Genomic DNA, 14,642 nt, shown 5'->3' with positions numbered 1-14,642 from the left:
TCTACCCTGGATGAGAGCTATGGGAGGGCCCTAAGAATAAACAGGGTTATATGAGGTCCCACTGAAACAGGGCCCAGTTGGGACCCCCAGAAAAGAGGCCTTCCTTGCAATGTCCCTGGCTTCGTCTCTTCCTGCTCTAGAGCTTAACAGTTGGAAAACCCCCTCCTTGCCGTTTGAGGTTGAAATGTCCCCTGTCCAGTTCCCTGCTTTAGATAATTACCCTGAAACTTAAGCTTGCTTACTGATCACAATACCCCTCGCATACTGATCACAATCTTTATGGCCTAGCATTCTTTCCAGATCATAGCTCCTGGGTGGATGACCACAATGGAGAGCCACATAGCCTGAGGGAAGGCTCCATGCTGATCCCTGGGACATCACTTGGCCTCTGGAGGAATGTCCAGATTTTCCCTTAAATATCCCAGGCTGGTCTGAGAATGTTAAGGCAGTTTTTGGAGGTGTTAACCGGTTGCCTTCTCAGACCACCAGTGCTCTGATAATAAATGCTTGTTCTATGTTCTGTGTTGGTCTATTGGCTGAGTGGCAGAGGCAGCATGAGCCAGACTAGTTTGGCCTCTGGATTCACTGCCGTGTTCCCCAAGAAAGGTCAGGAGTCAGGGGCAGTCTATGGAGGGTCTTGTGGGGCTCTCTGTCCACAGAGAGCCCCCGAGGTCTTAAGGAGCTTGAATGCAAATCTACAGGCGGTGGATTTGAGCCAGGGTTTGATATGTGCTTTAGGAAGACCCACTTGGCTGTTGTGTGGAGGGGACATGGGAGGGGGCAATACTATTGGCCAGAGTCAAGGGAGGAGTCTGGGGCAAGGGCCAGGAGGGGTGGGGACGGGGTGGGGGACGGTGGATCAGGGCAGGGATGGTAGGAAGGGTGGAAATAAACCGGAAGGCATTTGAAAGGCAGAATTTAAAGAGCACGGTTACTGTCAGGCTGGGGAGGGGAAGGGAGACATCTAGGTGACTACCAGTTCTCTGGCCCAGGTCCCAGTTAAGGGTATGGGGTCAGTTAGGATATGGTGAGTGTAAAGCACTCAATGGTTCTTATGCATTGAACTGTGTCCCCCCAAAAAGAGATATTGAAGTACTACACCTCAGTACTTTCAGAAAGTGAGTGAAATAGAGTCATTATTTGGAAATAGAGTCATCAGAGATGTTATTAGTTAAGATGAAGTCATACTGGAGTATGACCAAGGGTGGGCCCTTGATCCTACAGGACCCGTGTCTTTATAAGAAGAGGAGAGAGACACAGAGGGAAGACAGCTCTGTGAAGAGAGAGGCAGAGATTGGAGTGATGCTGCCACAAGTCCAGGAAGGCCCGAAGGCTGCTGGAATCTGGGAGCAACAAAGAAGGACCCTCTCCTAGAGCCTTTGCAGAGAGAGGGGCACTGCCCACAGCCTGCTTTCATACTTCTTGCTGTCCAGAACCTTGAGAGAACGCATTTCTGTTTTTGGTTTTTCTTTTTTTAAAGATTTTATTGGGGAAGGGAAACAGGACTTTATTGGGGAACAGCGTGTACTTCCAGGGCTTTTTCCAAGTCAAGTTGTTGTCCTTTCAATCTTAGTTGTGGAGGGCGCAGCTCAGCTCCAGGTCCAGTTGCCGTTGTTAGTTGCGTTGTTAGTTGCAGGGGGCGCAGCCCACCATCCCTTGCGGGCGAACCGGCAACCTTGTGGTTGAGAGCCCACTGGCCCAGGTGGGAATCGAACCTGCAGCCTTAGGGTGTTAGGAGCACGGAGCTCCAACTGCCTGAGCCACCAAACCGGCCCCCGCATTTCTGTTGTTTTAAGCCACCGAGTTTGTGGGAATTTATTTCGGCAGCCTTTGGAAACGAATACGTTGGGCATCCAGGGGAGGTATCCAGGATGCTGTTGGCACTACAGGAGTTTCAGGAAGGAGGTGGGTCTGGAGCTGATGAGAAGGCTGGAGCCAGGGGGCCATGGGCAGAGGTGAGGCATATGGAACTCTGCAGGTGTGGGCGTGTTGAGGTAGGATGCGGAAGGTCAAAGGGCAAGGCCCCTGGGATGGGGGTGAATTAGGGAAGGCATTCTAAGGCATGTTTTCCAAACTGTTGGTCCTGACCCATTTGTGGGTCCAAAAAAATATTTAGTGGATTGCAACCAGCATAAAACAATGAAACAAAACAGAAGAGGAAAATATCAGAATGCATTGTATGTCATTAGGTAAGTATTGCTTCAAGGAACTTTTGTGTGTGTTGAGGCCAGATGCAGAAGGGCTAGACTCCCATTCCCTGCAGGTCCCTCAGATGAACCCAGAGACAAGGGACCCAGGTGGATGGAGAGCACGCAGGGCAGCCTCCTGGGCTCAGGGTAGGCAGACAAGAGACAGAATGGGCCTGGAGGGCAACTAAAGACTTCTGCTCAGGGGCTTTGTGCACCCACTCTGGCTTTCTAGAACAGAACAGAGGTGGAGACCGAGGCTGGACATCATGCAGAGAAACAGACACTTAAGAGTGACCCCATTCGTCCTTCATCCAGCACCACTTTGGGCTTAGGAGGGGAGGGGCAGTTCTACACTCACTTCGAACTGGGGAAGAAAATTAGATCCATTAGAGATGGACGTAGTTAGAACCCCAGAGAGTTCCTGTTATGCCTTGAAGTGTACAAACCTAAGGCTGAATCCCTGAAAACTGTGTTCCCACTGCGATCGTGAGTGTCTACCATTTCCTGGGTCTTGGAAATTGAGTTTGTGCACCTGTCAGGGTCCAGGGGTCCTGGTGAGTTGTGACTATAGATTAAAGCTGATTTCCAATGTTAACCAGAATCTGGGCCATTCTGGAGAATTTCATACAAATGATGGGGCAAGGTAGCTCCATTAACTAGAGTTTGTTTCTAATCCGTGTTGTTTATATTTTTAGCTTTCTGTTTCTTTATGTGTCTTTCAATCGGACCCTTTTGTCTCCTTCTTTCCCGCCTTCCTTCATCTTTTCTTCCTTTTCCCCTCTTTCCTTTTCCCTTCCTCCTTCCCTTCCTTCTCTTTCATTCTGACAATGCACACTTTTCTTCCAGACTCCACTCTCACATACAACTACCTACGAAATACCCATTTGGATACCTCATCATGTCCAAAATGGAAATCACACACCTCTCAGGAAATCCTGTCAGCTCTACCCTTAAAATACACCCAGAATTTGCTTATTTTTTATTATGTCTATGGTTGCAAAGGTCAGTTTGATGTGTTAACTTGGCAAGGCTACAGCCCTCAGCTATTCAAACACTAATCCCAGTATTGCCATGAAGGTATTTTGTAGATGCCATTAAAGTCAATACTTGGATGACTTTAAGTAAGATTATCCTAGATAATCTGAGTGGGCCAGACTCAATGGGTTGAAAGGCTTAAAGAACAGAGCTGAGCCTTCTTCCCCTAGATCCAGTTCTTTTTATTGCAACCCTCAAGGAGAAATTCATTTTACATCATGATCTAAGACAACTGCACACACATCTCTGAAACAAAAGTTAACAAAAGAATCATCTTAGCAATACTAGCAACGCAATTATTACATGCCAGAAACTGATCAAATACTTTATACATTTTGACTCAGTTAATACTCATAACACTCCAATGAGGAAGATGCTAGGGGTTAATCCGCATTTTACAGAGAAGAAAACCAAGGTCCAGAGAGGTTAAGTAACTTGTCCAAGGTTACAGAACAAGTAAGTGGGAGATTGTGAACCCAGACAGCCTGACTCCAGAGTTAAGCAGTTTCCATTATCCTGTGATGTGTCTCAACAACCTGTGAAAATACACAACTAAAACAAAAGTTCCTGAAGCAACACTTACCTAATGACATACAATGCATTCTGATATTTTCCTCTTCTGTTTTGTTTGTTGTTTTATGCTGGTTGCAACCCACTAAATATTTTTCTGGACCCACAAAGGGGTCAGGACCAACAGTTTGGAAAACATGCCTTAGAATGCCTTCCCTAATTCACCCCCATCCCAGGGGCCTTGCCCTTTGACCTTCCGCATCCTACCTCAACACGCCCACACCTGCAGAGTTCCATATGCCTCACCTCTGCCCATGGTCCCCTGGCTCCAGCCTTCTCATCAGCTCCAGACCCACCTCCTTCCTGAGACTCCTGTAGTGGCAACTGCACCTGGATGCCTCCCCTAGATGTCCAGCGTATTTGTTTCCAAGGGCTGCTAAAACAAATTCCCACAAACTCGGTGGCTTAAAACAACCTAAATGGGGGGCTGGCCCGGTGGCTCAGGCGGTTAGAGTTCCATGCTCCTAATGCCAAAGGCTGCTGGTTCGATTCCCACATGGGCCAGCAGGCTCTCAACCACAAGGTTGCCAGTTCAATTCCTTGACTCCCTCAAGGGATGGTGGGCTCTGCCCCCTGCAACTAAGATTGAACACAGCACCTTGAGCTGAGCTGCTACTGAGCTCCCGGATGGCTCAGTTGGTTGGAGTGCATCCTCTCAACCACAAGGTTGCTGGTTTGACTCCCGCAAGGGATGGTGGGCTGCGCCCCCTGCAACTAGAAAAGGCAACTGGATCTGGAGCTGAGCTGCGCCCTCCATAACTAAGACTGAAAGAACAACTTGAAGCTGAACAGCACCCTCCACAACTAAGATGGAAAGGACAACAACTTGACTTGGAAAAAAGGCTTGGAAGTACACACTGTTCCCCAATAAAAGTCCTGTTCCCCTTCCCCAATAAAATCTTTTAAAAAAACCCCAAAAAAAACCAACAACCGAAATGCGTTCTCTCAAGGTTCTGGACAGCTAGAAGTATGAAAGCAGGCTGTGGGCAGTGCCCCTCTCTCTGCAAAGGCTCTAGGGGAGGGTCCTTCTTTGTTGCTCCCAGATTCTGGCAGCCCTCAGGCCTTCCTGGGCTTGTGGCAGCATCACTCCAATCTCTGCCTCTCTCTTCACAGAGCTGTCTTCCCTCTGTGTCTCTCTCCTCTTCTTATAAAGACACGGGTCCTGTAGGATCAAGGGCCCACCCTTGGTCATACTCCTCATCTTAACTAATAACATCTCTGATGACTCTATTTCCAAACAAGGTCACTCACATTCTGAAGTACTGAGGTATAGGACTTTAATATCTCTTTTTGGGGGGACACAGTTCAACGCATAAGAACCATTGAGCGCTTCACACTCACCATAACTGGCCCCATACCCCTCACTGGGACCTGAGCCAGAGAACTGGGTGTCACCTAGACGTCTCCCTTCCCTTGGGCATTGAGGAGAGGCAGCCAGGATGCTGTGGCTCCTGAGAGTCTGGGCTGAGTGGGGTGGTAGGTCTAAGTCTGGTCTGGAGCTCATGATAAGGCGGCAGGTAGGGAGCCATTGGCAGAGGTATATGGAGCAGTGCAGGTGTGAGGTGCTGGAGGAGATCGAGGTCAGGATACATTATGCCCTCGAATCCTTTAGTAGGGTCCTTAGCTCCTGCCAGCTACCCTGCCACTTAATTATCTGCCGAAATGACTTAACTTAATTAAACAAACAACAACAACCCCCCCCAACTTGGTGACCACTAATTGTCCATCTGCAGCACTCTTCTCTAAGCCCCAACCCAGGTGGCCAGCACCCTCCTGAACACTTCACCTTGGATGTCCTCAAGCACTTAGCATCCTCCATACCCGGATGACCTCATCCATCGTCCCCTTCTCCAGGTCTCAAAGGCACCCCTCCACCCATCCTAATTCTCTCAAGTACTGAGTGTACCACTCCTGGTTGCGTTCCATAACTGCTGCCCACACTTTGCCAGAGTTGGTCCCGTTATTAAACTATTAACACTCTTCTCCATCCCCCGTTGGAGAGGCCACCAGTTTCCTGCCTGCTGCAGCCCGCCGTCCTCCAAGGCCAACTCCAGAGCATCCGTGTGCGGGGCTCTACACCAAAGCTGCACCCCACAGGTCTGGGGGTGGAGCATCCCTTTGTTCCACTGTTTGGCTTAACTTGGGGGGTCTCTATAATGGGCAGAGCTGCATTGTTTTTTTTTAAGATTTTATTGGGGAAGGGGAACAGGACTTTATTGGGGAACAGTGTGTACTTCCAGGTCTTTTTTCCAAGTCAAGTTGTTGTCCTTTCAGTCTTAGTTGTGGAGGGTGCAGCTCAACTCCAGGTCTAGTTGCCGTTGCTAGTTGCAGGGGGAACAGCCCACCATCCCTTGCGGGAGTCGAACTGGCAACCTTGTGGTTGAGAGGATGTGCTCCAACCAACTGAGCCATCCGGAAGCTCAGCGGCAGCTCAGTTCAAGGTGCCGTGATCAATCTTAGTTGCAGGGAGCAAAGCCCACCATCCCTTGCGGGACTTGAGGAGTTGAACCAGCAACCTTGTGGTTGAGAGCCTGCTGGCCCATGTGGGAATCGAACCGTCAGCCTTCGGAGTTAGGAGCATGGAGCTCTAACCATCTGAGCCACCGGTCCGGCCCCAGAGCTGCATTTTCAGAAAAGGACCTGCAAGCATGGGTCCTTCACTGGGGTCTTTGGTTCTCTATGTGACTAGTGTATGTGTGAGGTGAGTCCAGGTTGGATTTCCACGTCTGAGAATGTGCAGTAAAGGGCAAATTCTCATCAGGCTTTCCAAGATTCTGAACTCTGCCCACCCCATTTGCCTCTGTGATCTTCTCTCTCGCTCAGCTGGCCCCTGTTTTTTCTGCAAACACAGGGCCTTTGAACTCACTATCCCCTCTGCCTGGAATGCCCTCCCCCCAGATATTTTCTGCTTTCCTCATTTCATTTGGACTCTGTTCAAATGTCATCTCCACAGAAAGGCCTTCCCTGACCACTGTGTACACGTAAACAGCCTCTCCTTCACTCCCTATTCCTTTACCCTGCTTTCTTTTCCTTCCTAGCACATATCACCCACCTGACATTACCTATTTGTTGATTGTCAGTGCACCCCCTTCCCCACCAGCTTGTCAGCTCTGTGAGGGCAGGGGTCTTGCCTGCTTTGCTTACCACAGTACTCGCCAATGCCTAGAACAGTGCCTGACACAAAGTAGCTGCGCAATAAACGTGGGACAGTGGACTAAAAGAAGCCCTGATATTATATGCAACATTTTGTGCTTATGTTCATTTCCCTGGGGTGGGGACCATGCTTTTCAACAACTCTCCAATGGGGTCTGGGCACCCAAAGCTTAAGAACTACTATAAAGTCAGTGGTGGGAGAGTTGTGGTCTAGTAGGGCAGGTGGGGGACCCCCTGAAGGAGCCTAAAGGGGAATCTGATGTACAGGTGGAAGCTGGGACTTAAGGACCAGTCCATGAGTGACCCGTGTCAGAGGATGTATGGGGGACACATTGTGAGAGGAACATAGGACCCTTTCCCGCTCCACATCCCATTTCCCATGTGTTGGGGCAAATGCGGGAGGAGAGTACCCCCAGCCTCAGGGGTGGGGCCCGGTGAGAAGACAGAAACAGACATAGCAATTTCAAAGATAACCAGAAACGCTCTTTATTTACTGGAAGCAACACGTGGGCTCCAGCCCTAAGCCAAAAACAACTTAAAATCTGACTAGGGCTCTCCTTTGCCCCTTAAAATAAAAGTTAGGCAGTTGCCATTCCCATCCGGGCACCTAAACCCCTTTCCTGTCGGAGCTTCATTGACTTAACTGTTGGAGGATGAAAAAATACAGGAGACAAAAACCAAAAAAGAAAACACCAAAAACAAGCTTTAGCAAACTATCATGATTTGAGAGGTTTCATGGGAGGTGGTGGAGAGAAGCCCTCTCGCTAGGGGAAAGGACCCATGGGTGATTTGCTGTTGGGGGGCAGGAACACAGTGAGAAGAATGTACCATGGGAAACACAGTGAGGGACAATCAAAGGGTGTCAGCTCACCCCAAGGCTCTCCACCCCCGGATAAGCCTGCCGAGGTATGGTGCCCCTGTAGTGTGTGTCCCCTTCCTCCCCGGCTCCTGGATGGGCCACAGAGGGCAGGGAAGGAAGGATCCAGTTCGGTCCATGATAAAACAATGGGTCTGCAGGTGGCTGAAGGAGGAGGACAAAGCTGGTCTCAAGTCAGAATCCCATCTTGGAGGTCCAAGCCAGTCTTGCTCACTCTTTCCAAATTCTGGCCTGGGAGAACACAGGAAGGTCCCGTAGGTCCCAGGATGCAAGAATTCCACAAGGAATGGAAGCTGTGGGCTGAGAAGTCAAAGGGGCAGGGCTAGTGTCACCAGCAGGCCCCAGAAGGGCTAAAGATCCATGAACTACATCCCTGAAAGAGTTACAGAGTAGTGTGGTCCAAGGCGCAGAGATCCTGCTGCACCAAAAATCCACAGACATCCCCAGAACGGAACCCCACGGGCTGAGAGGTCCCAGGGGCTGGGCTGGCCTGGCTCCACAGCAGTCTCCATTGTTTCAGGATCCATCGGGGCTGCAGTTCTGGGGACCAGAATTTCCAAAGGGCTGGATGAGTCACAGGGTTGGGTCCAGGGATTTGCTAGGGACTGAGCCAGGAAGGTTTGGGGCGCAGGGGGTTGGGCACCTCACAGCCCTCAGCGCTTGACCTTGCGGCCAGCCGAATTGCGCCCACTGCGGCGGTAGAGAGATTGCTGGCCACCGTTGAGTGGGCAGTACTTGAGCGTGTGGGCCTGGCCACCAGTGGCCCCACACAGGGGACACACGTAGTGCCGCAGGATGGGACACACCACCACGCCCTCTGGTGTCTTCAGCTGGTGTGAGGAGTAGACGTGGCGAGACTCTCCGTTGTGCTTGCAGAAGTTACACAGGGTGACCGGGCTTCCCAGGCTGGCCCCTGGGCCTCCGCTGGCCCCCAGCGCTACCAGCCCCTGATCCTGCCCCAGCGGGGGCCCAGGTCGTGGCTCCCCAACCCCTTGGGCCTCTGGCTTTTGCCCCGAACTCTGGATCAGTGCCAACACCACCTGGCTCAGGTTGAAGTAGTCCTTCCACATGTCAAAGGGTGGCAGCTGCATGTCACACAGGCAGGGGTGGTGGGCGGCTGGAGAGGCGGGGGCTGGGGGCCAGGGGGCAGGAGCAACAGGTGGTTTTCTGGAGCCCAGAGGGACTGCACCCCCCTTTATACTCCCCAAAGACCCTTCTAAGCAAAGGTGGAGCTTAGGATTTAAAGGGCCCACTCCCTACTGGTCACTCCCATCTGACTTGACTCCCTCACTGAGATCGGGAAGGAGGCCATTCCCAGTGCCTCTCTCGTCCTTGCTCTGCCTCCCAGTTGCTCTGTGACCTCTGGAAAGGCCCTGGGCCTCAGTTTCCCTCTCCATTCAATAAAGCAAATGCCCCTCAGCCTCATCCTTTCTTACTCTAAGGCTGGGTGCTTACACCATATACTCCAGAGCCACTGGAGTAACAATCTATGAGCCAGACACTGTGCTGCACAGTTACCTTCACGATCTGACTTAATCCTCACAACAACTCCATGTGGGAGATGCAGTTTTGAACCCCATTTTATAGACGAGTACCTGAAACTCAGAGAGGGAAGCTCATTGGCCCAGAGTCACACAGCCTGCAAGTGGCAGAGCTGGGGCTCTAACCCAGGTCTGTGGGACTCCAAAGCAAGTGACCCCCTACCTCTCTTGGATTAAAACCTAATTTCTCATCATGTCCTGAATTTATTCAACAAATATTTATTGAGAGCATACTGCAGTGTTCAGTGTTTTATAAACATGATCTGTCAACATGATTTGAACCTCATAACCATTCAAGGAGGAAGGCACTGCCGTTTCCATTTTATAGAAAAGGACACGAGACTCAGAGAGGTCAAGGAGTGTACTCAAGGTCACACAGTAGGGAAATGGCAGAGTTGGGCTTTGCACGAGGCCTGGCTCCAGAAACACTAGAATTGATCTTAGAAGCAGCCAAGGACCTTGGCATGGCACAGTCTCACTTAGAATGCCCCACCTTGGCCTTGTGCAGGGTCTTTCCTGTCCTTCAGGACCAAACAAAAGCTTTGCTTCCTGCCCATGCTACCTTCAGGAATTCTTCCTCCACTTGTGATCTCCAGGAGTGGCCCTGACGTCTCAACACGTAGTCATTGAGGCCCCTTGTGTTGGGCACTGGAAACTCAGCAGTGCCTACGGCTACTTTGTGCCTGTTTCACGAGCAACCAGTCCATCAGGGAAATAAAGGAATAGACCATAAATACCCGATCATATGATAGACAGGTTTCTCTGGGGGAGGCGACCTGGGTGCTGAGACTACCAAGAAGACTCTTCCAGGAAGAGGAACACAAGATATGGAGGCCTGAAGTTTGGAACAGCCAGGGGGCTGGGGTGGTCAGACGGAGTGAGGGTCCCACGACGAGGTCAGCGGGTGTGCAGAGGCTGGATGCCATCAGACTGTGGAACTCCGTCCGGGAATGTTTGGGAAGTGGTAGGGGACCTTTGGAGTTTGTCGCAATGATTGGAGGTGTGACTGGTTTCAGTGGACAGGGAGCAGGGATGCCAGGTATCTTCAACAGTCTACACGACGAAGAGTTGTCTGTGGCCCCACTTCACTGGACACCCACGTCGGTACAAAAACCCGTTTATGATGATCCGAGTCCGCAACTTAGCTGTGTTTTACATATAAACACTGAGTGCTTTTGCAATATTGTATGATACACTAACTTCTCCTGGAATTCAACTAACTGTGTACATTGTGGCCTGCCTGTTCTTGGTTCTGCTGGGAATTTTATCCAGAATTGTTCACTACTTCTGGAAGCCACATCACCCCAGACAACGCTGATTGTGGTAACTGTTCAAACACACAATTTATTCCTATCTCACTCATGGTGAGTCTATATGTAGATAAATGCTAGTACGTGCCTGATGAAATGATTTTTTAGAGCAGCCATGTCTGAGCATTTATATGCAAAAATAGATTATTATTTTATTATAAATTGTTGTCTTTTTTTATAGTTCAGTTAGGACATAATTTTAATTTTTGGAAATAAAATTTGTGTGTTGGTAAACTATACTACATACGAGTTTAATTTCAGAATACTAAAGGGACATTTTGAAATGTCATATAAAGTGGGTGTCAGGTCTCATGGGGTTAAGAACCAGAGATATAGGCCAAGGTCAGCCTGTTGGTCTTTGCCTTCAGAGCAATGGGGAGCCACTGAAGGGCATAAGCAGGGAAGGGACACATGAGAAATATGTTTTAGGACACTCCTCTGGTTGCTGATGCTCAGAGAGGTTAGGTGACTCATGTATAGTCACACAGCCGGCAGGCAGCAGAGCCCTTAACCATTGCCCTGTACTGCCTCAATACATACTTGTTAATGGAACGAACAAATAAATGAATGCTTCCGAGAGCTACACAGGGCCTTCCAGATCACCTGATCCTGCTCACCCCACTTTCTTATGTTACGGAGGACTCAAGATGGGAAGGATCCAAGTTTCAGTCTCAAAGCCACAATTCTTGGCCAAGGTCCCCAGATTCACGTGCACACCAAGTACTTTCTGGAAACCTATAAATAAAAACACACCCATGGTCATATGGGTAGCTGTGAGGTTTTTGTCTGTTTGCCTCCCTGGAGAGGCGAGTCAGTCCTGACTGGTATAGTTTTTGGATGACTGGGTTGGGCAGTGGAGGTGACTTGAGCACAAAACACCCCCTAGTTTAGGGGGTGGCAGCATCGTGGGTAACTGCTCAGTCATCAGCCTCAGGTTCAAGCCTGGCTATGCCACCTGTTTCTCGGGGATGCTGTGGACTTACTACTTAACTTCTCCTAGCCTCAGTTTCCTCATCTGTCAAGAGAGGATGACAACAGCACTTGCCCTAGAGCGCAGACTGCAACGGTGGCTATAAATAACACAGAGCCTGGCCTATGGGATATACTCTTTAAACGTTAGCTATGATAATTAAGACACGATTGAGGCAATAATCAGAAAGGCACTTCTTTACTGTAAAGTGTCTCCTTTGGGCCAGCATCATGCTCAGGCATCTACCTGTGTCATCACCTTGAATCCTCCCCAGACTCTGTGAAACAGGTTCTATTAATAGCCCCATTTTACAGGTGAGCAATGGGCGGCTCAGAAAGGCTATGTGGACAGTGAGTGGTAGACTGGAGCTGAGCCCGACTGTCTGACCGGCACACAGAACATCTTCCCACCCCATGTAAAAGCCTGCAAAAGTGGCCAACAGAAAGCAGGGGAATGTGGAGGGACTCGCCAGCTGTAGGGACAGAAGGAGGTGGGAAACCAGGAAGGATTGGGATATCTGAGTTCCATAGATTTTCACAGGGAGAACAGGTGAGACCTATTGGCCATCCATGGACTTTCTTGAGGGCAGAAGAGACGGGGTCTGCTGGGTGGAACCAGAATAACTATGAGATCTCAGTACTAGGTGCTTTCCAAAGTCGCAGCTGAGACCTTCAGCTCTGTACACCTGAGTCCCCTGTGTGCAGCCGGGCCGGGACCTGGGGACCCAGTGTCCGGCATTGCAGCTGTGGTATCTGCTGGGTGTGTGGGAATGACTAAGGAAAGAAGAGAGGTTGGGGGTCCAAGGTTCCCTGACTCCCTTTAACAATCACACCGATTGTCTGGAGACTCAAACGCTGGTGCTTGCTAGCCCTTTTTTTCTTCTTTATTCCCCCCACCCCAGTTGTTTTCTTTTAAGACTCTCTTATTGAGGCCGTGGCTGCCCTTCCCCTCCCCCTCCTGGGCGGTGTTTTAGTGTATCAGTAATTAATTGAAGGACAGCCCTCTTCAGACAACCTGCTTCCAAGGTGTGGTTACTGCTGTGTACAGGATACTGAGAGAAATTCATCAGTCAGGCTGTTTACTTGATCCCCACCTCCACCCCTAGGGCAGGGCCAGACAACTCCCTGCTGACGACTCCACAGTTGCCTTGTTTACCTTTCAGCCTGGTGCCTGGCAGAAAACAGCTCATGGGGGGGGGGGGGGGGCTTGTCTGTGAGAGGGTTGGAGGGGGCAAGGGTGAGTCAAGTGGAGAGAAATCCTGAGAAAAAGGTGGTGAGACACATAGAGAGGGGACAAGGCCTCCCAGATGGACTGAGGGACACACTTGTACAAATCAAGATGGGAGATGAAGACCAGGGGAAAGAGAGACCCCTCGCAACCCCCCAGGACCAAGGAGCTCATGGTCACTGTCCTTGTGGTTTCTATTTACTGGGTGTTGGGCTGTGCAATCTCATGAAACCCTCACACAACCCTGTCAAATAGTCTTTGAATATCCCCATTTTACACAGCAGGAAACTAAGGCCCAGAGAGATAGCATCTCATTGATGTCATTCAGTTAGCCTGGATTCAAATTCAGGTCTACAGAGAGAGAAAAGGGACACACACTTACAGCGATGGAAGGAGACAGAAGCTCCAGGAGAGGGGGATGGAAACAAAAGACAGAAAACAAGAATAACATGATACGTAGCCTGGTGGTTTTGAGGATGGCTGCTGCAGCCAGAGGGTCTGGGTAAAATCATGGTACTGCCACTTCCAGATGTGTCGCTTTGAGCAAGTGATATCACCTCTCTGGGCTTCTGTTTCCTCCTTTTCATAAAAAGGGAGATCATTGCAGACCCCCTAGATGGGGCTGTTTTGAGTATGACAGCTGACAAGACAGGTAAAGTCATTAGAATAGGCACATAGTGAGCTTTAGCCACTATTTTTAATTGTATTCCCTTCCTGAAGATTTACTGAAGAGTGCTAGGCAGAGGAATGGAGACTGTGGGGCACAGAGAGATGGAAGAATATTTGCTCATTCATTCAGCAAACATTTGCCGAACACCTAATGTGTGTCTGGCACTGTTCTAGGTGCTAAAAATACAGTGATGAACAAAACACAAATAGCCCTGCTCTGTGGAACTGGAATTTTAGACAGATAGTAAGTAAGATAGACAAGTGAAATATGTCAGGTAGGACTACATGCTATAGAGAAAAAATAAAGGGGGTATGGAGACAGAGAGTGGTCAGGGAAGGCCTCTCGGAGGAGGTGGCATTTGTGAGGAATCATATAGGAGATGAGAGAGGGAGCCTTGTAGATATGTGGGGGCAGAGTATCCCAGACAGAGGGACTAGCCAATGCAAAGCCCCTGAGATCAGAGTGTAACTGGTGTGTTCAAGGAACATTGCGGCTTGGGTAGACTGAGAGGGAGAGTGGGAAGAGGTGAAAGATAATGGAGGTTAGAGATAATGCAGGACCCTGTGGGCCACTGTACAGGCTTTTACCATTGCATAGCAGAATGAGGTTTCCAGAATGTAAATCAGAATGTGACAGAAATGCTCCTTGCTCTCAGAGAGCAAACATTTTAGTTGCGAGTGGGGTGTGAGAGGAAGACAGCAGACCAGCAAATCAACATATAGTTACGGTTCAGCGTGTGAGCCCGGTGAAGGCAGGGACTTTGTCTCTTTTGCTGCTGTGTCTATGTATAGAAGAGCAGGTGGCAATGAAGGAGTGAATAGTGTTAGTGCCATGAAGACTCTAAAACAGGGTATTTGGTAAAGAGACTCCAGGGTGGGGTAGGTGGGGTGTGTAGCTATTTTAGGTAGGATGTTAGAGAACTCCCCTGTAGCTAGGGGTGTTTTGAGTTGAAAAGAAAGGGGAAAGCAAATGGAAGGGGTCCCTGAGACAAGACACAAGACAGAATTTGGTGTGTTTGATGGGCTAGAGGTAAGGGTCAAGGAGAGCAAGTGCAACTGAGCCCAGATTTTTTCAAGTTCAGGCTGGAGAGCTGGCCAATG

At 49.7% G+C, this 14,642-nt stretch overlaps 1 protein-coding gene across 1 annotated transcript; it reads right to left on the bottom strand.

The window, feature by feature from the left end:
• Positions 1-7,459: 7,459 nt before the first annotated feature.
• NANOS2 (nanos C2HC-type zinc finger 2) lies at positions 7,460-12,805 on the bottom strand. Its single transcript, XM_074315879.2, has one exon. The coding sequence runs from the start codon at positions 8,913-8,915 to the stop codon at positions 8,478-8,480; it is 438 nt and encodes a 145-aa protein (XP_074171980.2). The 5' UTR covers positions 8,916-12,805; the 3' UTR covers positions 7,460-8,477.
• Positions 12,806-14,642: the final 1,837 nt, after the last annotated feature.

This window comes from Rhinolophus sinicus, chromosome 8, assembly GCF_057876585.1.
Source record: "Rhinolophus sinicus isolate RSI-liver-muscle chromosome 8, RSI-T2T, whole genome shotgun sequence".
NCBI classification, from domain to species: domain Eukaryota; kingdom Metazoa; phylum Chordata; class Mammalia; order Chiroptera; family Rhinolophidae; genus Rhinolophus; species Rhinolophus sinicus.
The sequence above is the reverse complement of the archived record's forward strand: the minus strand, read 5'-3'. Positions and strand labels throughout refer to the sequence as shown.

What these genes read in the sequence shown, in the direction of transcription:
- NANOS2 (XM_074315879.2), bottom strand. Translation starts at nt 8,915, where the DNA reads ATGCAGCTGCCACCCTTTGACATGTGGAAGGACTACTTCAACCTGAGC.